The following is a 23,244-nucleotide window of genomic DNA, read 5'->3' as shown; positions in this document are numbered from 1 at the left end:
CATTTTATATTTCTATAGCGTATTCGTTATATGTACTAGCCTGTAGGACGATTAGTCGTTGTTTTATATTACGCATCGGAGCACTATAGTTATTCATATCAATTATACATATTATTATATTATTACATATTATATCCGATCTTACATTTATTTACCTTTAGCTTCTGTATATCTGTGTACTTCAACAATTTCCATACAATTTGGTTCACTCCCAAGTAAGGATTAAAACAGTTGAATACAAAAACCTCAATATGATATTTATTTCAATTAAATGAACTGTAGAATTAAATCATTGGTAGAAAAAAGATGAATTGGCCACCTTGACATGCTATTAGTCTCTTGAATATGTTTCTACCGATTCTATAAAGTGAACACTTATAATTCATGCAGATTTGTGTACCACCTTTTTACAGACTACAAACATATGATACGTTTCCTGTAGTTTGACATTTTTAGCAGAGTAAGAATTCAGTTATATAATAGATCATTATTTTTACAACATTATTTATTTATTTATCATTGTTTATCTTATATAATTGTGTTCCTTGAATGTTTGTAATATTTAAACTAATATGTTATACTTTTTACAGGTTACCTAATGTTTTTCCGGAATGATAATGTATGGTGTTTTGATGTCTGCAGGTGAATGATTGAATGTATATAAATCTGCCATAACAACAAAAATGATAAATTCAAATTGTTTGATTATTATTTGAAGAAATACCACGCTTATAATTTCAATTCTATAATGTTAATTTCCCTATAGTAAAAATTCTCAAGGTAAAGTTACCAGGTTTTTGTATGAATGTTTAAATTGGTATTTATTTGTAGATTTGCAATTTTAATAAAACCGATAAACTAGATATGTTGTATAGAAATAATACAAACACTAAAACCTACAATTAAATTTTCTTTTGTCTATTGATTTCTTTGAAATTATTTTATTAATAAAGTTCAACTATTGCATAAGGTTTTTAATTTAACTACCAACTATTATTTTTTTTATTTGTACATAAGTTTCTACTGTTTATTCATGAACGTTCTACCATAATGCATACAATGATTATTTCAAAAAGATTTTATTTGTTTGAAATTTGTCATTACTTCATTTATTTTCTTTTTTTTGCATGTTTTTTTTTTATTATATTGCTCCTTATGAGACCTTTCTGATGAATAATATTCAACTAAATCACCAGGGTAACTTCACTTTTATCCATGTGATTTAATAAGTATGTTTTCCACCCTAAATAAATAAATGAATTGAATGTTAACTATTAAGTTATGTTGAGCCAATGAGAACTTTGCAGCTTATATTAGAATTTAAGAAAAAAATTACCTACTGTGCTTTAATTTGGAAAAACCCGGTTCATAGGATGTATGTTGCTAGTCAATATTTCATGAGATCATGTGAAATTCGTATAACATATTCAGTATTTTCAGCTTAATAGGATTGTGTAAAAACTTTTGTTGTCGTAGAAGTTAGTTCTGTTAAGTTTTAATTTTATTTTTTTGTATTGTTCTTTTATCAAAAGGTATAATATATTTTTTCTATAAAATTTATTTGATCAGTTCTCAGTTTATTTAAATAATAATAAACTGACCTTCTGTTTTTTCTTTCATATGGCGTGGGTTAATTGGTGAAAAACAAAACTAAATGAACATAAAACAAATCTAAATGAACATTCAATTAACAAAGTAACGAGAACTGTAGTAGATAGATTTACAATAAACTAATAAATTTAACAATAACAAAGACAATTATAATAAGAGCTTATAATATATTTAAAGCCGAACATGTCGCTTGTCAGGTGTCTATTTTTTGCATTACCTATTTCCCAGTATTTTTTCCACATATCCTCCATGCCATTAAAACTGTTTTTTGTTGACCAGATTGGGTTCCTTGATCTTAATCTTTTAGATGGTGCGCTATTTATGTCATTATATACATGGAGATTCACTAATTTATTGATTTTCTGTAACAATTTGACAGTTGAGAGATGTCTTTAAGCCACCGATGGGCTATGTTCCAAAGGACTGGAAGTCACTGTAGGTTGGTTACCCGGACACAGCCTGTAATGATTCGCATAGTATTATTCAACTGGGTGTCAACCTTTTTTGCATGTTCACTTCTTTCCCAAACGGGGGCGCAATACTCCGCGACGCTGTATACCAAGGCTAGGGCCGATATGCGTAGTACATTTGCTTGACAGCCCCAGCTTGTTGCTGCTAGTTTGCTAATAATATTATTCCTTGTTTTCAGTTTATTTTTTACATCTTCAAGGTATTGGTTGAAGGTTAATGTTCTGTCCAGTTTGATCCCTAGATATTTTGGAGCATCGTCATTCATTAGTTTGGTTCTAAGGACTGTCAAGTTAAGTTTTCTGTTAGCATCTCTGTTGCTCAAGTGGAACTCAATGAATTTTTTTTACATTTTTTTGTTGAGTTTGTTTTTCCCTTTTGTCACGTGTGTTCCACGATCGTCAGTTGGGTAGCCCTGAGAAGCGCTACTTTCACCAATAATTCCGGGAGGTCTTACGACGTTCGGCCGCCTGGTTTGTGCTGTTTGGCTTCGTGTTGTCATACTTATGATATCTTAGGGCGTAGGCATTCAGATTTACAGGTATTAAAGACACTACTAGACAGGGGGGGGGGACCACGAGAAGTTACAGCACACCCCCCTAACCTAACCTTCTGTTGAGTGTAATAATGTAATTTACTTCTATGATAAATGTAGGATATAGTGATTTATACTCAGTGCTTGAGTCCACGACTACAAAATTATTATAGCCTTAGTGTACACACATCATATTATACATGCACAAATCATATATTTTTGGTTCTAAATTTTTAGATAAAAAAAATACTGACACTGTGTACCACTATAGCACGTTAAATTTTATCATACCTGACTAGGCTCACATTTATGTTTGTAAAAGCTAAATAATATGCCAAACATTTGATAAAATAATTTTATTAGTATTTATAATTGATTTTATTCATGTCACGCTCTAAAAAACAGTATATATATGTTATATTAGGTAGTTAGTATGCATTAATGCATTATTATGATTGTCATTAAAATTAACAAATTATTAAATAGTCTTACCTAAATATTCAACACACATATTAGACAGCAGTAGTAGTTATTATTTAAATATCCAAATAAAATTTTAAAAGTTACTTTATTCCTTCAATCAAAATTGAATAAAATAATAATTACATTTGATAAAGTTAATAACCATTAAATTGTTGTTTAATAATTTTTATAACTTTTATAACTGTTTTATAACTCATCAACCTAATATTTATTTAAAGAACATTGTATATACCTTTTATACTCTATAGAACTCAAAACAAACATATTTCCAGTATCTGGCCCACTCAGCTACTTGGTGATTGCTGGGGCCTTTGGATATTTTATACATTGGGGGCGAGTCCGAGTCATATGTTAAAGAGATAAAAAAATTAAGTTGATTCTCGATTGTTTCTCATGAATTTTTTGATGAACTATATGGCAGTTATAAGCTGGTATGTTTTCATAATATTATGATTATTATCCTATCTTTTACGACGGTCTAAAATAAATAACTTTAAAAAACCCATTTTGTAGAGTTATTCATTTATAATATAAAGGAAAAAAACCATTTTAAAATAAGTTGAATTTTAAATGAATGAAAGCAACATATGTTTTCGAAAATTTATGTTACTAGGTATATATATTTAAAAAAAAAATACTGTTTAACTGTGAAATTATATAGTATAATTTATTTATACATTATTTTATTTAACTTAATAAATTTAACACAAAACAATCTATCTTATCCTAACCTTTTATAAAATTGGACTCGAGTTACAGTTATAATATTAGTTGTGCATGGGAAATAAAATTTAATAGATAAGAACATTTTTTGTACAGGGTCCTTTTGCAAATTATTGTGCCAGTGGCTCAATCATTAGCCAGATCATCACTGCACATAGCAAGCCTGGCCCGAAACAAATGCAGTTTTGCTCTTATTGATTTTTAGGAATTTTTTTTCAAAACGTGCTTAATGAAAAAATTATAATGTGTAAATAAAAACTTTATTTAAATATATTACATTTAAATAGTTCAATAGTTATATACAGTATAAAGTTGAAATAAAGTTGCAATAATCAAATAAAATTATAAAACTATTAATAATAATGATGTCACTTGAATATTCTGATCAAATTATTCTAGATTCAAGATTCATAGATATCAGTAGACAATAGTTTATAATAGAAAATAGTTAAATCTTAATACTTAAAAAATATATACTTGTCATTAAATTATTAAGAAAAGAAAATTTATCAACTTTTTATAAATTTTATTTTATAATACTTAACTTAGTTATAATAAACGGCTTACATCTAATAACTATAATAAATTGTTAATCTAAACATATGTTTTTATTTTAGCAAATGGTCCACATCTACCATGGACATCTACCGCTCTCAGAGCAAAATGGTATACATATCCTAAAGCAAACATTTCTAGTTCTAAACCCATAGGCAATATTAGTGGTTCAATTTTGCTAACCTTTTTCCACATTGACGAGCATGGATATTTATTTGTCTGTTGGCAGGCAAAGAGTTCATACATTTTGATTTTTGCTACATGCTCAGTCAACCTTAAGTTAAAAGTAATTGTCACCGTATTTCCTGAAGTTACAATCTTCATATTAGGTTTGGATGGCACTTCTTTCCACCACGGTTGAGTATTATGTGGTGGCGTACTGGGATAAGGTGGTGGATACACAAACCTTGAACGCTTGGAAGAAAAATGATAAACATACCTCTCAGGAAGTTTTAATTTATTTAGTGAAGTACGATTTGATAAATCTGTTGTGTTTGATAATTGTTTACTTATAGCTTCACAATTTTTGTCAACAGTTTCCTTATTTTCAGCTTTAGAAGGAACCTTAGCATCTGCAAGCATAGACTTTGATTCATTTACAGTATTGATGTTCTGTTGAAGTATAGTAATGGATGAACATTTTTCATTGCTTAAAGTATTTCTGGCTTCAGTATTTGGGAGCACTTTATCGTTACTATTGATTTTGACATCCGGTGTAGTAATATTTATTTTTGATTCCAGGCCACTGTTATTTGTTACTAATAATTTCTCGGTTGGCAAATCTAAAGCAGTTGAATCAATGATATTCATTTGTTGAATTTTTGACTTATCAGTTGTGATGATGGTCTCATCTTCTCCATCTTTGTATTCATGTTCCTCGTTAGAATTTCCGTGTGCGTTAGCCCTAAACAATTGTTAAATTGTAATTTAGAAACTATAATATATTTAGATTTATGGACATTTATAAACAATTTATTTTTGCATGATCAATCTAATTAACAATTGAAGTTATTTTTAACTTTTGAATTCCATATATAAATATTACATAGATTTATTAAATATTGTTTTAAAAAAGGAGGCAACTGTTCATACAGTATATGTCAAATGTCTGTTTAGCCTCATTATCTAGCCCAGCCATACTCAACTTTTTTTTTATTTGGGCCAAATAAAATGTTTTAAAATATTAAGCGAGGTGCAAGTTGAAATGAACGGAACAAGGGCTAAAAAAAAAAACTTAAAATACATTTATATATTGTGTACTACATTTGAAAATTTAGTTAAAAAAAGTTAAATATTTTGTTTAAATTAGTGTACATTTTGATGTTTATATACCAAAAACATAATCATCCTTATCGCAATCGCTTAAGACACACTTTGATTGTTCTGTTATACTTATTTTATACTTATATTAGTTTTGAAATGTCTTTATCAATTCAATGAGTTTTGCATGCAACTCATTCTAGCCTGTGGCTGTAATGCATATTTTATATTTGAATTCAAAGGTAAATGATTGCATATGAAAAACGATTCTGATCAAAAGTAGACTACTTTTATGTTTGTCTATATCACCTACACCTTCTAAGCATATCTTAAGATATATTTATGTTGCTAGTAAAGTGATTTATTTTACTTTAACTACTACAATAGTGAATTAATTTTCAAAAACTGTATTTGAAAATAACTTTGTGAATATAAAATAGTCATTATCCAATCAATATATGTAAATGTATATATAAAATGTCTATGAAAAAATGTTATAATTCTTAACCACGAAATTAATTGGAATCATTATGTAATTTTGACGAATTTCATCTAAATTTTAAGTGTAAACACTATAAAAGAATATTATGACTATGTGTTAGTAGTGTTTTTAAATATATTTAATGGTATTCTCATGTACAAGGAACTCTATTAAATTTTCAAGTTTTTCGAAACAACAAAAATTTGTTTTGACATTTATAAAAAAAAATTTGAAAATGTCTACAAATAGCTGAAATCAACATATTAATCATGTATTGAACATGCTAAGTGTACAATTGTTTGTTTTTGAATTTTACCAAAAAAACCAAAATGATGTTGTCAAATACAGTTTTTGAATAAAACATTTTTTTCCAATTATTTAATAATGTACTGTGAATTTTTACTTTTGGCCCACTTAAGTACTAACTAGATCCAATTTGGTACAGAAACCACATTAAAAGGTAAAAATCGAAGCATTTTTAGTATCCCGTATGGTGATGATAGACAGAAAAAATCACATAGGTACCTACATCATTGTAAAATCAATACATTCATTACTCCAAATCTAAATTTTTTTTAAATCATCAAATCGTGTAAATAATTACTTATAGTAGATATTTTAATAATTTATATACATAACTTACATGTTTAATATAATGTGTAGTGGTTCTATGAAAATATTTTGAGCGCACGGAGAAGTAGTATTGTCTGTTGACCTTTTATAGTTTGTACGTGTGTTGCTGACTAAAATTGGCAAATGAAAAAATGTGGCTTCAGTTATCAGCTGTCACTGACTGTACACGAGGTAAAGACAATCTGATAGACGTCACGGCACTCGGTTGGACGACAACGATTCGTCAAACAATTAGGTTTAAAGGTTAACACGATTGGCAACGGCAGTACTGCGAATTAATATTTCGTTGTTACATCACTGTATTCATGGATTTAATAGTTGCGACGTACACAAGGACACGCGGTACGCACTACACAGAGCCCGGGATTGCGTATCAGAGGGGCCGGCGTATGACGTTGTGACAGGAGCTCAAACATTATTCCTTAAATTCAATAATGATTTAAGCAAGACAGTTTGTCAGAGGAGTAACACGATTACACGACGATGTGACACATAATAATTCAATAATTCAATTAAAAAAAAAAAAAATCAGTTACAGTCGCACACTCGCACACCACTTTTATCAGCTCCCGATAGCAAAGTCGTTAGTGCTTATCGTCGTGCCCAGCGCTCGATGTAATATCTAAAACCATCGGTAATGTATAACTTATCGTACATTTCAAGGCTAATACGTTTTAATACTAATTCTTAAATATTGTATTTAACCAACTACTAAATTATCGATTGTCGTGTCCTAACACCAGGGGAACGTCGCATACGTTGACCCTTGGACTCAGATAACTATGCCTACTAATAATAAACCTTCAGCTATACGCACCGTGCCACCTATAAAAATAATTAAGAACAAAGTCGTTAATAATATAAACACAGATAACAACTCACAGTCGCAATCAGCAGCTAACAAACGTTCTCTACCTTCTTCACCGATCACCCCCTCTAACACCGCCAACTCCTCCACTACTACTGCTACCAAGAAATCAGGATTCTTTATCTCTCCAAACCGCTACTCTGTCCTTGCCGATAATGAGACCTACTCCACCAACTTTAACGATAACAATCCAATTGACGTCGACACACATAGCCAGGGGTCCATGCTCTCTACCAAACAAACACAAAAGAAAATAGATCTGCCACCACCAATATTTGTTGAAGGCGTAAAAGATTTATTCGAACTATCCAAAGAACTAGCCATTATCACTGGCAAAGATAGTTTCAGCTGTAAGTCAACATTTTCGCACCTTAAACTCCAGCTCGACACCCCTGATAACTACCGAAAAATAATACACTTTCTGAAAGACAATGATGCAGAGTATCACACATACCAATTAAAATCTGATAAAGCTTTCAGAGTAGTATTAAGAAATCTCCATCCATCGACTCTCGTATCCGAAATCTCAGCAGCAATTGAAAAAATTGGTCATACCGTCAGACAAGTCACCAATATTATTCACCATTAAACCAAAATCCCATTACCTATGTTCTTTGTAGACCTTGAGATCGAAGAGAATAATAGTGATATATTTGATGTCACATCCATACTTTACACAAAAATAAAAGTCGAAGAGCCACACAAACAACAGATTCCACAGTGTTTAAATTGTCAATCTTATGGTCACACTAAAAGCTATTGCAGCTATACTCCACGTTGTGTTAAATGTGGCGGAAATCATCTCTCCACGAACTGTTCCAAGTCACGCGAAACTCCTGCCACCTGCGCACTGTGCAATGCCAACCATCCAGCAAACTATAAAGGCTGCACTGTCTATAAAGAACTCCAGCAACGACGTCGCCATCCCGTGAGCTCCAATCATGCCCGTCTACAGCATCCACAACAGCCTCAACATCCTTCAGGCGACCAGTCTATCTACCAACCAGTCAATCAACCAACCTTTCATGCCACTAATAAACCTAGTACTCGTTCATACGCTAATGTAACAAGTAACGACACCACTCAAAATAATTCTGAAAATTCTTCAGGCAATTCAAGTGTCAATGTCGCTCTGAATTTGTGCTTATGTTTTTGAACTTTTCGGTGTAACCGTTGATGCCCAGTGACATTAGAGTAGGTACAAAAAGTACCTGTAGTCGCGGGTGTGAAAATCGCCGCTTACCGTGTTTAAAGCAATTAATTGAAACAGGGACTCGCAACTTTCTCACAAGTCTATGTGCGGCACTTGAAACGTGCAGTATGTATTCCACTGAACCTCATTACTCTGTCTGTATGTCATCGTGATCAGGCTAAACACGGCGTACATTTTCTCGTGTAATTTGTTCATTATTACGGCTAGAAGATAACTTGGACGTCCTGAAAACGAATGAGAAAAAAGACATACAGAACAACAATCAATTATAGGCTACCGCATTAACTATATTGAAAATTAAGATATACATTTGAATAATACCTACTATAATAATAATTATATTTATTTGAATAAATAAATAGTTGAATGAATCATGACAAGTTCTAAATTAACCTAACCCAACCTTCAACCATAGAACATTAGTGTAATATACTTCAGCAAAGCTTTTCTTATACAGTTATAAAAGTTAGATAATTCATTGTTTATATTAAATAATAAGGATGCATTAAAAAAATAATATCCAAAACAAAACTAGGTATTAATAATTATTGAATAAATATCTTAAAAACTATACTACCCGTCTATGTCTATCCATCATAATATAGTGTTGTTATGAACCCTCAAATATTAATTCTATATGATATTTTTATGAACATCAGGATAGTGTGTCGTACGACGACGACACCTATTAATTCGCCGAGACAGCGAATCGGATGTGACTCGGAGTGTCGACAGTCGAGGCACTACGGAGGGCAGGCAGTCTTGGTACTACATTCTAACTATGCATACGTTATTTGTCATTTAATAAAATTAGATAACAGTAGTAGTTATTTCTGCAATTAAATTATTATTTTGTGTTACGTGAAATTCATAACAGTGTAACATATTTAAAAAAAAAAAACAAAAAATTGACATAATACTATGATAAAGTTATATTTTATAATACTCTTCACTAAAATTATCAACAAGAATGATGTTGTAAGCTTGGGGGTAAGATATGAAGTTACGAATCATTTTAGGGCCACGTTAAGTGCATACATAGAACGTACCAATATAAAATGCCAACTCCAAAGACTGATTATATAATCAACTTCAATCAAGTTATTGGGTCTCCAGGAACTATTGAAACAGGTACGGATATTACAATTTTTGAGTTAAAACCCACCACTCTTTTATTTGTTAACTACTACGATTAACAAGAGCATTTTTTTAAAATTTTAAATGTCTTCAGAACGAGTAAAATTCAGTAGCACAGAATAAAACAAAAGCAAAAGTCAAACACTTAAAATTGGAAGAAATTCCAAAGTATACTCATAAATTATTATATTACTCAAGAAGAAAATATAAATATAATTACACAATACCGATACAAAATATTTAAGTTGTTAATATAGTAGTTATGTCAGTTGTTTATATACTAAGCCTAGCGATTTATATTTTGGTTTTACAAAGATTTATTAATGTGTGCTTTTTTGAGTAAATATTACATTACATTTTCTGGTAATAAAATGTGTGCAAAAGTGTCATTTTATAATAATGCCGTTATTTTAAATCTGGTTTATAGAACTTCAAAAAAAAAATATTAAGAAAATATTTTCAAATTCTTAGATTTATTGTACTCTTTAAGGAGTGTCCTGTGGCGAGATACAAATTTTTATTTTTTAAATAAGAACCCCTTATTTTAACTGTAAATTATACGATGGGTAATTTCTCTGTACAATTTGACGTTTCAGAATCAAAATTTGTATGAATAGTTTTTGAGTTACAAAGATATAATGTCTATAGTAAATAATATTATAGGTTTATAACATGTGGGGACTATGGTGATTTGAAAATTTTAATCATAAATATTACTTAATCAACATTAATAATTTGTAAAAATGGCCTAAGTATAATAAATACTAATTTCAAATTTCCAATATTACATCAATTTTGTATTATAGCAATACCATTTTTAATGACTATGATTCTTGGCAAGCCTTGCCATGAACAAGTTAAGAAGTTTAATTTAAGTTAATTTAAATTTTTTAACTTCACTTTTTAAAATTTAATTTTCATTAACTTAATTTTTAACTTAGTGGATTCTTATTTATATAAACTTAACAAATAACGAGTTACTTATAATCAAATATAATTTCGTTCATTTATAAATAATTAAATAATAAATATAATAAAATTATTATTGATGATATATATTGCATAAACATTTACTTCTTACTATCTTAAACCATATAACTAGCTGCTTATAAACAAAAATAAAAATAATAACTTAACTTTAAGTTAATAAGTTAATTAAAAGTTTTCAAACAACTTTTAACTCAACTGAGCTTAAAACAAAATTATGATAACTACTAACTATTAACTTTTTAATATGTTTTCCATCAACTTAACTTAACTTAACTCAGTTAAAAATCATTTAATTAACATTAATATGCCCAGGCTTGATTCTTGGTACAAACATTTTAATAACTAAGAATCTACTCATTCAAATTTTGATAAGGAACATCAACATTTTCAAAAAAATATCCACGAAATAATTTACATCTAAAAGGGGATTCTCATTAAAAAACAGAAGTTTGCTTACTAAAAAAAATAAAGAATTTGAAAAAAAATGTCCGAGTATACTCGTATTTCAAAATTCCAAAAATTAGAATTTGAATAAATACATGATTAAAAGAAAAAATGGGTGCATGGTGAATCACTCTGTATATACTATATACATGTAATAATACCTCAATTTAATAGCTTATCATCTTCTTGGAGATCACTGTATTAATCATAATACAATTTTAAATAGCAATTAAAATAACATAAATCTTAACACGGAGCAGAGCATTGTTGCCGGTGCCCTGTTGCCACTCTTATGTCGATTGTGATTTGGTGTCGACGACAATTACAACATTTTTGAATCCTTATCATCTGCATTTGGCAATATCGGGTGACGTCATCTGCGTTCGAAAAAGCCATACGTGAACGCGTCCGTCGCACATTGGTGGCATCTGTCATTCGTCTGTACTCTATAGCGTCTACAGCCACAGTGGTACAGCAGTGCTCGTAACGACGGCTTCGCAACTGGACCAGACACGTTTGTGTTCAATTCGATATCAGTTTATAACTAAACATATAGCTGAGCGGTTCGACGTCAATCCAGATTTAAATATTCCATTGTAAATGCTCTCGTAAGTAGGTACTGACAATTTTATATTATATTATAATATTAAAATATATTATTTCGTATTATTAGTTATAGTTCTAATTATTGGTTGTAGAAATATCGATACCCAATGTAATAGGTTGGTAGGGATAATGATATAATTGATAACTAGCTAGCTCAGCAAATTACGCTGAACTAAAAATTAGAGTGAATTGGCCTTTTAATAGTGTTTTAAAATTATATATTGCTTATACATTTATACATCTTGAAATACTCATAAAACACTTTAAAATTAAAATATTATATGAATCCCATGAGATGGCCTAGATAATAATCTTACCTTAAATTGTTATAAGAGGTCAATTCTCTCTAATTTTTAACCTAACTGAGCTATAAACGTGATCTGCAGAGTGTAACATTTGCATGTTACGCACATGTAAGACGGAGACAACACATGCGGGTCTAACGTCCTCCTAACCAGTTTATGCTGCTACTTTTATACATACACAGCTTAAACCTTTTTACCTCAAGTCAAATTAATCTAGTAGTACCTACCTATCAAAATCATGATTCACCGGTAATAGTTTAGTGTTCCTTTCACATCCATTTTGCACTCACAGAGTTATCTATATTTTTTCTTGCCTATACATTTCAAATTTGAATTGACTAAGTAGTTTTAAGTAAACAGAATTTATTTTTAAACTACTGAATAACAACAGCCGTTTACATGCATTTAACTCCGGTCTCGGAGAGTAAACTAATTCGAATTAAGGTAAATCGGTGTAAGTGAGTTTGTAACAGTACCTACCTATGGTCAGTTGGTTGGAATGTATTATATATATTATAATAATTGTTATGGCTTAATCAAATTTATAATTGATTCCCCAGCCAACAATACATTTGTAAATATAATTTGTGTGTATGAGATAGCAGCTTATCAGTAGGTTTCGATATCAAAGTAGTAGTCGTGAACTGTTCGCATGCGTTCCTAACTTTGTATTGTTCATAATTCAACAGATGTGATGCAGCAGTTTTACGTAGTCTCGTTCTTTTTCTTTTTGGTGCTTGAGCAAAACGATCTAGTGTACACAGTTGCTGGCATCAGTCTTTTTAATTTGGTTTTTTCATGTTGTTTTCAAGCAACAATTCAAATACGTTCTGTATTGGCACCGTCTGTGGTCTTCGTCGACAAATATCGTTCTCTATTATTAGTCGATGACATACTTAACATTTTCTCTCCTAGTTTAGGATGATACATCCAAGTATATTTTGACTGACGGTCCATTCGTTAACCTGCATTACTGTTCTGTGATGGTAGGGTCAACCCTCAGCGTTCCCATCACTGGCAGCAAACTCAGCGTTGTCTGTGGTGAAAGGTGACTTCAGTGAGGAGGTTAGCAGTGGTACTGTGTGTGTGCGGGATCACACCTGTTATTTTTATTGTATTTAAATACAAGATTTTCAAAAGAAAAATTCGATACGTATCGATAAGGAATAGTTAAGTACCACCTCGTTTCGGAGTCCGAGTCCGATACGAGTCGGTACGTATCGCTTGTACATTGCACGTGTAACATCTTGAACGCCCAAAATTGACCCGATACGTACCGATACACTCCAAATTCTTTCTTGAAAATCTTGATAGTTACCTTCTGATCCCGGCACCACGTACCCCATAACCTCACAATAGGTAGGTGGTGCACCACAACTAAAACTTACATGTTACACTATCTGTGCCGTCTAGCCAGAATCGTTGTATTTTATAGTCTTTATATTATTACATGTTACATTATCTGTGCCTCAAGCCAGAATCATTGTATTTTATAGTTTTTATATTATTACATTGCATTATTATCTGTGCCGTCAGGCCAGAATCATTGTTTAATTATTATCTGTGCTGTCAGACTAGAACAATTATTTATTTGTACGATTACTATTTGTGCCATCGGGAGAATTTTGTTATTGGTTATTTATAAGAAAGGAAAGACGAAAGACAATTAAATGCCATCTAATTTATATGACAACAACAGCATTAATTCTATCTCACAAAATACAGTCCACTAAACCGTTCCCAAAGCCCGCCTAATAAGCTCTTTGGCCTTTAACAATAATATTATTATAATTGATGTAAATCTTGTCACAGTGGTTCTCCTTCACATGGACTCCAACGTAGCAATTAGTCCCGCAGACCAGATAGCTGCGGCCAAAGCGTCCGTAGCGCTTGTCATGAGTCTGTGCTCGTTCGCCATTGGTTTGTTGCCACTGAAGTTCGCTGATCGCTGGCGCTCATCCACGGAGCTTCCGGCACGCATCTCACGGATACCGACGGTTGCGTCGATGCTGTTGTGTTTCGGCGGTGGTGTGCTGCTGTTCATCACGCTGCTCCACATGCAGCCTGACGTATGGAAATCGGTGCGTGTGCTCCAGGTGGCCGGCCAGCTGCCCACCACCGACCACCTTAGTGACCTAATATTCTGCGCCGGGTTTTTCGCCGCATTCATCATTGACGAGACCGTGAACAAGGTGCGAAGCCGTGGACACAGAACTGGCACTCTAGCAGCCACCGCCTTCCAGCCTTCTCCAAAATTGATCCGCGGCTTGTTCGCTGTGATGGCACTGTCGTTCCACGAGGCGTTTGCTGGTCTGTCCTTTGGGCTGCAGTCCATGGGCCCCGACGACGGCGAGTGGGGTGCGTACGCCACAGTGGCCGCTAGCAAACTGATTGTCGCTTTCTGCCTCAGCCTAGAACTGGCCTGGTCTGGAGCCCGGAATCCTGCAATAGTTGCATGCTCCGCAGTGTTCGCCATCGTCACTCCCGTCGGAGTTGCGGTCGGGATGGCGCTCACCCAGTGCTGCACCGACGTCGTGGCTGACCATTCACCTAGCATCCTATACATCGTATCACTGGGACTGGCCTCCGGCTCGCTGGCGTTCTTGGTGTTCTCCGAAGTAATGCCCAGACACAAGCAGACTGGATTCATGCACCTGTTGTTCACCGTCGTCGGGTTCTGCGTCATGCTATTGCTGCAGATTTCCAGTGAGTATACAGTAAAAAAAGGTACTTGTAGCGGAGTTTACATGCGCCCTTACATAATATATCAATGTGTATGCGTGATGATATTCCATACATATATACAACATGAATAAATAAATGATATTATTATTTTCAAAAATCATAGGGAATCGTGGGTGGTACTAGGTCAGTAAAAGTGTTTTTGTCGCACGCATTGTAAATGAGCTTAAACTATTGTCTATATTATACATATGAATGTCTTTAAACACAAATAATACATTGCTTTTGCATTATTCCGACCTTTTATTATATTACGCAGATATACACATACAGGTTTTTAATTTTTAATTCATATATTACAATCTAGTTACTAACTCGTTTTCATCCGACCGAACAAAATTACCTAGATTTTAAAAAAAATATGTCACTATTGGCTACTATATAAATAACTTGATACGACATTCATAGTTTGTATAATCAATAATAATTACCTATACTTTATTAATTATTAGTATAATTTGGACTGATTCGCTCTATAATAAAATAAAAGGCTGATTCTTATAAAATATGGGAATATACCTAATATCTTAATATTATAAGTGGGTTGTCCAAACTCTGAACTCACAAGTCAGTAGTACCTATACAGTATACAGGACATAATATTAAATGGAACCCTATTAAAAATTCCATATAAAAATATCCTATTAATTTGAATAATGTTTTTGACTTTTTGCTATCAAAAGCTTATTAAAATAGTAGATAGGTTCTTATAAATATACACGAATGTGTTTTGACTCGTGTTGAACTATAAATAGATGAAAGGCATGTGATATTCTTGATTATTATTAGTTTTTTTAAGCTAATGTCGATTAATTTTTACGGCATTGGATATTCACAAGATTTCTCGTGTACCGATTTTCTTATTTTGTTGTAATTCAAAAATGAATAACTGTAGATTCTTGAAATTTGCACCATGTGTTTATTTTATTAATTCATATAGGTACTTGATAAAATGTTCAAAAAATGTTGACTCGTTCTGAACTGTTTACTGTCATTTTAATTCATAAATTGTTTTAGTTTTTTTTCTATAAATGCCAATACAATTTTATTTGTTCGTTAAAAATGCTTGAACATTTAATACAAGACTCTTGATGTATTTTTTTACTATCAGTTGATAAATATCAAAAATACATGACCATGATTTTGTTTATGAGCATTTAAAGCACAAAATCAAAATCTATTGTACAGCGTCTAAGCGTAATCGTCTTTTTTTATTTATGACTTATTAATTTAGTGACCTAGTATTATAAATTGTTTCATAATTATTTAAAACTAAACTATATTTTCACAATTATAGTTTTTAAATTATAGAAGTGTAACGTGTTAGAACTTTGTAAGTTTATAATTGTATAAAGTACCTAAGTATATAAAAATAAAAGTTATACTACTGTATAACTAATAATTCTATAAGTTAGTTTATTTTTGATCACTTAAGATTCTAGTTTTTCTGATATTATTTATAATTTATAATACAATGAATAACAATATACACCGTATTTCATATACTTATACATTTTTAAAGTAACAAAATTGAATTTATAACCATTAACATATTATAGTAATTCTTAAGCCTTGGTTTATAAGTTCCAACTTTCCAAGTTATTAATTCTCAATGTTTTCTGTGTATTATCGGTGTATTCTTTCTAATAGTCTATAACTTTAAGCGAAAACAATTTAAAAAATAAATTTTTTTTCATAATTGCATTGAAATATATTACAATTAATTCAGTACTCTAATTGTGCAATGTTCAATAAACACTTAAAATTAATAAATTAAAAAATAAGAATGTCTAAAAATAATATTGAACATGTGAAGTATTGTAATATGTATAATATAATATGATTATAATTATTATTACGTTGCTCCGTTGTTCCGGTGGTGGCGATTACACGACGGTGGCATAATACCATTTTAATCGAAAAAATTAATAATTCTTTTATTTTTTTTCCTTTTCTCTTGGGTATTTTATATCACCCCTAAGCTAGATCCATGTCACCTGTTGAACAACATATCAATCTGGTCGAGAAACACTGAAATAACCAATTGCTAATTCTTCATTGATCCATGTAAAAATTTTGTAACTATAATAAACAAAAGTATATTATTATTTGTTAGTATTATTATAAAAATGTCACTAATTTGCAAAAAAAAAATCGGATAAGTGAATATCGTTCTGCTATACAATAAGTTACTAGAGGGTCACTGTGATGGATGGTGTTAAATTTTAATTCAATGATATACAACCATTGTTTACGAAAAGCGATTCCTTTTAAAAAACTAAAAAACCAGAATTGTTCTTATGCTTATAAATGTCTCAAAAAGATTGGTAATATTTCTTAAATTTTATGGTGCTTATAGAAATTTCTTTCATAAAAATTTCGTGAAAATTTGATCTATGTATGGTTATTTTGATAGAGTAACACTAAAAAACAAAATCAATTTTTTCAAAATCTGGTTTGGCGTAAAAATTCCTGTTTTTCTTAATTTTTTGTTTTTTTTCTTGTCACTTTTGAAAACTATTGAGAATTGGACCAACTGGATTCACTTTCCTACCAATCGAGTAGATGTATTGAATGTTAACCAACTATTTAAGTTTAGTTTAGTTTCCATCAACTATTCAAATCAAGTCATAGATATAGTTAAGTAAGTTTCAAATAAGTTTAATCAGAAAGCGGTCGAAGAGCATAATGTTATATATTTGGTGTGGACAATGATTTACGAGAAGTACTACGAAACTACTCCTTTAAATACGTTTTTATATTTTATCTGAGAATTTAAAATACTATTGAAATATTTTATGTTTTGCCAAGGCCAACAACGAATTAAAAACATTTATGTCCTAAAAATATGTTAAAATAGCTTATCGACCAATATTTTAGTGTTTTATAGATGTGCAGTACGTATCATTATTTTATTAATTATTATATAATCATTATTCATTAGGTATACCATCTCTTGATAATTGTGTCTCGAATGTCTGATAAAATACCAATACTTATGTACAACTATAATTACAAGTTGCTTATTGTATTCTAAAAAATAGATCAAATTAGGTATCTATTATTATTATAAATTGGCCAATGGCCATAAAATTATCTTAACTACGTATAAATGCTTACATATAAATTTGTCTGTAAATGATTTAATAGAGGCTTATCAATTTTATGCCTACCAAGATTTCTCAGAAAACAAATATATAAATATTCATATGAATTATTATTTATTTTGATATTATTTATTTAAATATGAATGTACTGATGTCATTACTGTACGTTTAGTCGTATACATTACATTTATCGATAGTCGTCCTGTATCAGCAGCACACCAAATGAATTGACCCCGGGATCCACACTACTAGCGTATTTAAATAAAAATTAACCATTTTATTTTACTCACCAATGTAACATTGAGTACAATATAATATTATCTTGAATATAAAAATATATGTACCTATCATATAATATCATTGAGACATTCAGTATAATATACTGAATATATATATATATATATATATTGTACAATATAATATCGTCAATGATAATATTATGTTTATTAGTAATTACTAGTACCTAGGTATAAATATTTTTACAATTTATGCTCAATGGTAATACATAGTTAATAATAAATAACAACCTATATTATAAAAATATCAAAATGTACATTTCAATATTTAAATACATGTTTATAATTTAAATTATATCTAATGGAACATTCAACAAGGATCTTATAATTATATTTAATTATGTAGTATATCAGAATATTCCTAAAAAAAAAAATGTATTTGTTACGAATACGGCGCACAATCAGCAACCCATAGGTAAAGAATAATACCGAGTAGCTAGATATTTATTAGCTTAGCTCAATTACAAATACATTTACGTAATAGAATCAATCATCTAAACGGTATTAATAATGTTAAATATTAATGTATCAAATTGTAGCAAACAAATTTTACTGCTTAATCGCGAATAGTGGAATGCATATCGAACATCTTAACAGGATCTATTCAACCGCATCTTCAGGTAATTAGGAATAGCGCAACATCTCCCATTTTAATCAAAAGAACTTTAATCAAATACCGCCTAAATACAAAGGAAAGATAACATCATCATATTTTTAATAACATACAAATATATGTAAAAAAAGAAACCATTGTCATCAGAAATAAAAATAATATTTACTCACTTTTCTATACATTATTAAATAGTAAAAACAAATTATTCAAATAATATGTGCCTACCTAACAAAACAATTTAACATGCATAATTATATGATTATATAAAATCATGAACAACAACTCCTTGATTCAATATTGACTCGAAAACTTGCTACAAAAACACAATAACATTGTAACTTGTACATTTTACAGTCAATCTACAAACAATTTACACTACACTTTAATTCGTACAAAATTATAAACCTCAAAGTATCTAATGAAATAAAAACCATATCTAAATATGATCAAAATTATTATTGTCGTACCTAAAATAACTGGAGGTACAACAGTATAACTAACTTGTTTGTAGGTACAGTAAAAAACGCGGGAAATATTATCGGCAACCAATACTATATGAATTAAGTCTGATAACTAAGCTTACAATATTTGTAAGCCTCGTTCGTCAGATAATATCAAATAATATACATTTTTATCTCACTTCAAACGCCGAACCAGAAATGACCGAAATTAATATCCCTATTAAACTAAGCTTAGTTGGAGGCAACTAATTATTTAAAATTTTAAACAATATTGACATTAGTATTACTCATATATATACCTAGTGATTCTTTTATCATTGAACACTCATTATTTCAAAAATTATAAATGTTTTTCTCAAATATAATTGATACTTATTTATGCTAGGTCGTTATTACTATATCCTGTAACGGTAATAACTTCTACAAATAATTGATTATACTCAAAATATATGGTTTGTACTTTACTTTCATTTCATAAGATTTATACCACACCAAGCCAAATGGAGGTAGGGAGCTGAACGCTGAAACTTCCTTATAGCTCCCCCTGGGTACACCGTACACCACTGCTTATAACTCATAAACTAACCCAAATTGCCTTTATATATACTCTAAGACTCACATATACGAATATACGATCAATTTTGGAGTAAGAAGCTATTATATCTGGTCTCCTTACACGATTAGGAACACTCAGAGATTTTAAAGAGTCCAAAACCACTTCTTAAGTATCGCAGGGCATAGCCTCAATGTAGCTCATCCGCCTCAAGATTACAGGATCATTACTGACATATTTAAATAATTGAAGTCACTTTCTGAACATCATATTATTTCTACTTTTCGTTTTATTCAGCCATTGATTGATGGCAACATCGACGCATCTCGAATACTGGAACGAGTGGAACGTCTGGAACGACTTAATGTCCTCATCTCTGGTAATACAAGTACGAGTACCTAGTAAAGATTTTTTTACATTCCACTAAGACGTAACAATGCCCCCTTAATAAGAATAATGTCCATATTTAATAATTATCAATAATTTCGTACTTAGAAACACTCGTCATTTTTATTTATATATAACACATAAATGTTTTATTATAGTTTACTTATACTTAGTATTGTATCACATTACTTTTTTTGTCAATATTACTATAAAAGCAGACTCGAATTAATTAATCAAATAAATACATGTCCTAAATCTTATATTTATGTATCAAAATACTAGGGAAAATATTCTTTTTTCAAAAATAAAATTAAAACTGAATGTAGTAATTCAAAGAAGTTAAAAGAATAAAGAATAAAAATATAATCATTAAAAAAAAAAAAAATGTGTGTGTTGTAACAACTTGAAATCACGTGCAATAATATTTTCAAAAATATTAATACTTTTTGAAATAATAAGTATTTTACGTTAAATGAATCACCAGGTAAAGTGATCTACCGTTTGTATATGATTACAGTGAGAAAATATAAGCTATCGGCCTACGATTAACTTTTTTTCTAACATCGACCCGATAATTTCCATTGATAAAATATAAAAACCGCATACAGTTTAGTCTTAGAATAATAAATATCTCACCGTGGACAATTCGTTGTTGAAATATGATTAATTAATTATTGATTCAAATCAATTAATCAATTTTTTAGTGAGATTATCAAGTTAATGGTTCCCTATGGGCGATGGATCTTTTAGAAATAAGAGTACTATCTAGTGAATCTTGTAGGTTTTGTATATTTTAATTTTAAAGAGAGTTATGAGTATCTTAAGAGTTAAGATGCACAAACAATTTACAATTATGAATATTTGTATCAATTGTATCTAATGCTGATACCTACTGATATTTGATGCGTGTCTAATCTACGCTCTACGCTCACCATGAACGGTTATTAATCATACAAAAATATTCAGTACCCGCATAAAACGAAAGATTAATCCATTACTTATTATTATAGTTATAAGTTATAACTGTTATTAAGTAAATAAAAAATGAAAGGTTTACAATGAAATTAAAATACAAATATTAAATATTATAATGGTTATTATTATAATGTAACCGTTTCTAAGCTAATGATATCTTTGTTATTACATTTTTATTTATTTGATAAATCAAAAAATTTCTATATTTTTTCAGCTCATTATCAACAATACACCTAGGTTGTGAAGAATTTGGATCACAATCTGCGAGCTGGTGAATCTCAAAAGCACGTTTTTCTATTCTATATTGTATTATGTTTATTATCCACTGTTTTATTTATCGAATTATCAAAAAAAAATATTTTATAAAGCTTTTTTTAAGTAATATCTGTAAATATTGTGTTATAATTAAATGAAATACACAATTAAGTTATAAAATAACTAAGGTAATTAATACATACACATCATCATGTTATATAAAAAAAGTCAATTTTCAATGGACAATTTAGGTATTATATATGTAGGTATATTATAAACCTATATATTTTTTTACCTACTCTCCTTTTTACAAATTATTTTAAAATATATTGAATTTATAAATTTGGTATTTGACATTTATTTGGTTATTTTAATGTTGGTAAATATGTAGGTCTTAAAAGTTTCTAAATATTTTTTCTGGTTTAAATCAGGTTTTTTAATATATGTAACCATGTAAGAATTTAATGTGTGTGGGTAGGTGTGCAGACTATGTCTTTATTCTCTTACAGTATATGCGCGTAATACATCTTTGACATTTGTTTAACATTATTGTTTATAATTTATTATGGGTTCTTAGAAAATTGATTTGGGTTTATTGACAAGTTACGATGGCAGTGGCGTAGGTATTGTTCAATTGTTGTGTTTAGAATTTAAATTTTTTCCATAATTTATTTTTTTACTTATGGTCAGGAAAAAAAATTGAATTGAGACTCATAAGAATTCAAATTATTTTTCTAAATTAAAACTGGATCATAGGAAATGTTTACTATGAAAATATATTATTATAAATATATTATTATGTTCATTTTTCTTTCTTTTGTCACTGGTCTATAAATGCAAACAAAAAATTAACATATTCTTCCGATCTCCAAACAGTGGTCCGGGCTCTTACACTGTTAAACTAAACAGTAAAGAGTAAACAGCAAGAAATAATAATAGGTTATAGGTATTCACGTTTTCTGTGGGTAGTTGTGGCCTAGTGGCACTGTATAGCATATCATCCACTGCTGCTGCCCAGGTCGGCCGAACTCCATTTTGGCAAACTTAAAAAGAACACGATTTTGCAAAACCGTTCCCGCACCGGTCACCATCTTATAAAATATGCAAAATGACATTCTGGGGATGAAAGATTGCGAAAAGAGGTGGTTCATGTACCAGGGATCCATGCCCTAGTCGTATTACTACCCTCGCTGGCCGCCCATCGTATTATATCGTCTTAGTGATAACCTCAGATCATATGTATATGATTTAAGATGATAACAATACACACAAAATTACTATCAAAATAATTTTTCTAACAAATTTTTTGTTTTTATTTAGAAGTCGTCAAAAAGTCATTAATATTTGAAAAGTAAGTAACTAAATTAAAAATGTTCATACTCATTAATCATATCAATAACTTCATATGAATTAATTATTTTAATCATAACTGTAAATCTTTTGTTATTGAACTTCTGGTGAAACACTTAGTATCCAATTTTAAAAAAGTCGGATGAACAGAGAACCTCAAAAATCCAAGAAGTTACAGAAAAAAATTAATTGG

The 23,244-nt window shown here is 30.1% G+C and overlaps 2 protein-coding genes across 2 annotated transcripts; one reads left to right on the top strand and one right to left on the bottom strand.

Annotated features, from left to right (window-relative positions):
• Positions 1-4,414: 4,414 nt before the first annotated feature.
• Positions 4,415-5,497, bottom strand: LOC111032823 (activating transcription factor 7-interacting protein 2-like). Its single transcript, XM_022313281.1, has 2 exons — positions 5,493-5,497; positions 4,415-5,279 (listed from the first exon to the last, which is right to left on the bottom strand). Exons 1-2 carry the CDS (start codon positions 5,495-5,497, stop codon positions 4,415-4,417), a joined length of 870 nt encoding a protein of 289 aa, XP_022168973.1.
• Positions 5,498-14,130: 8,633 nt separating this feature from the next.
• LOC111032831 (zinc transporter ZIP1-like) lies at positions 14,131-21,761 on the top strand. Its single transcript, XM_022313287.1, has 2 exons — positions 14,131-15,018; positions 21,661-21,761. The coding sequence occupies exons 1-2, from the start codon at positions 14,139-14,141 to the stop codon at positions 21,681-21,683; spliced, it is 903 nt and encodes a 300-aa protein (XP_022168979.1). The 5' UTR covers positions 14,131-14,138; the 3' UTR covers positions 21,684-21,761.
• Positions 21,762-23,244: the final 1,483 nt, after the last annotated feature.

This window comes from Myzus persicae, unplaced genomic scaffold (genome assembly GCF_001856785.1).
Source record: "Myzus persicae strain clone G006 unplaced genomic scaffold, MPER_G0061.0, whole genome shotgun sequence".
NCBI classification, from domain to species: domain Eukaryota; kingdom Metazoa; phylum Arthropoda; class Insecta; order Hemiptera; family Aphididae; genus Myzus; species Myzus persicae.
Note: the sequence above shows the minus strand (reverse complement) of the source record. Positions and strands in the feature narration are given on the sequence as shown.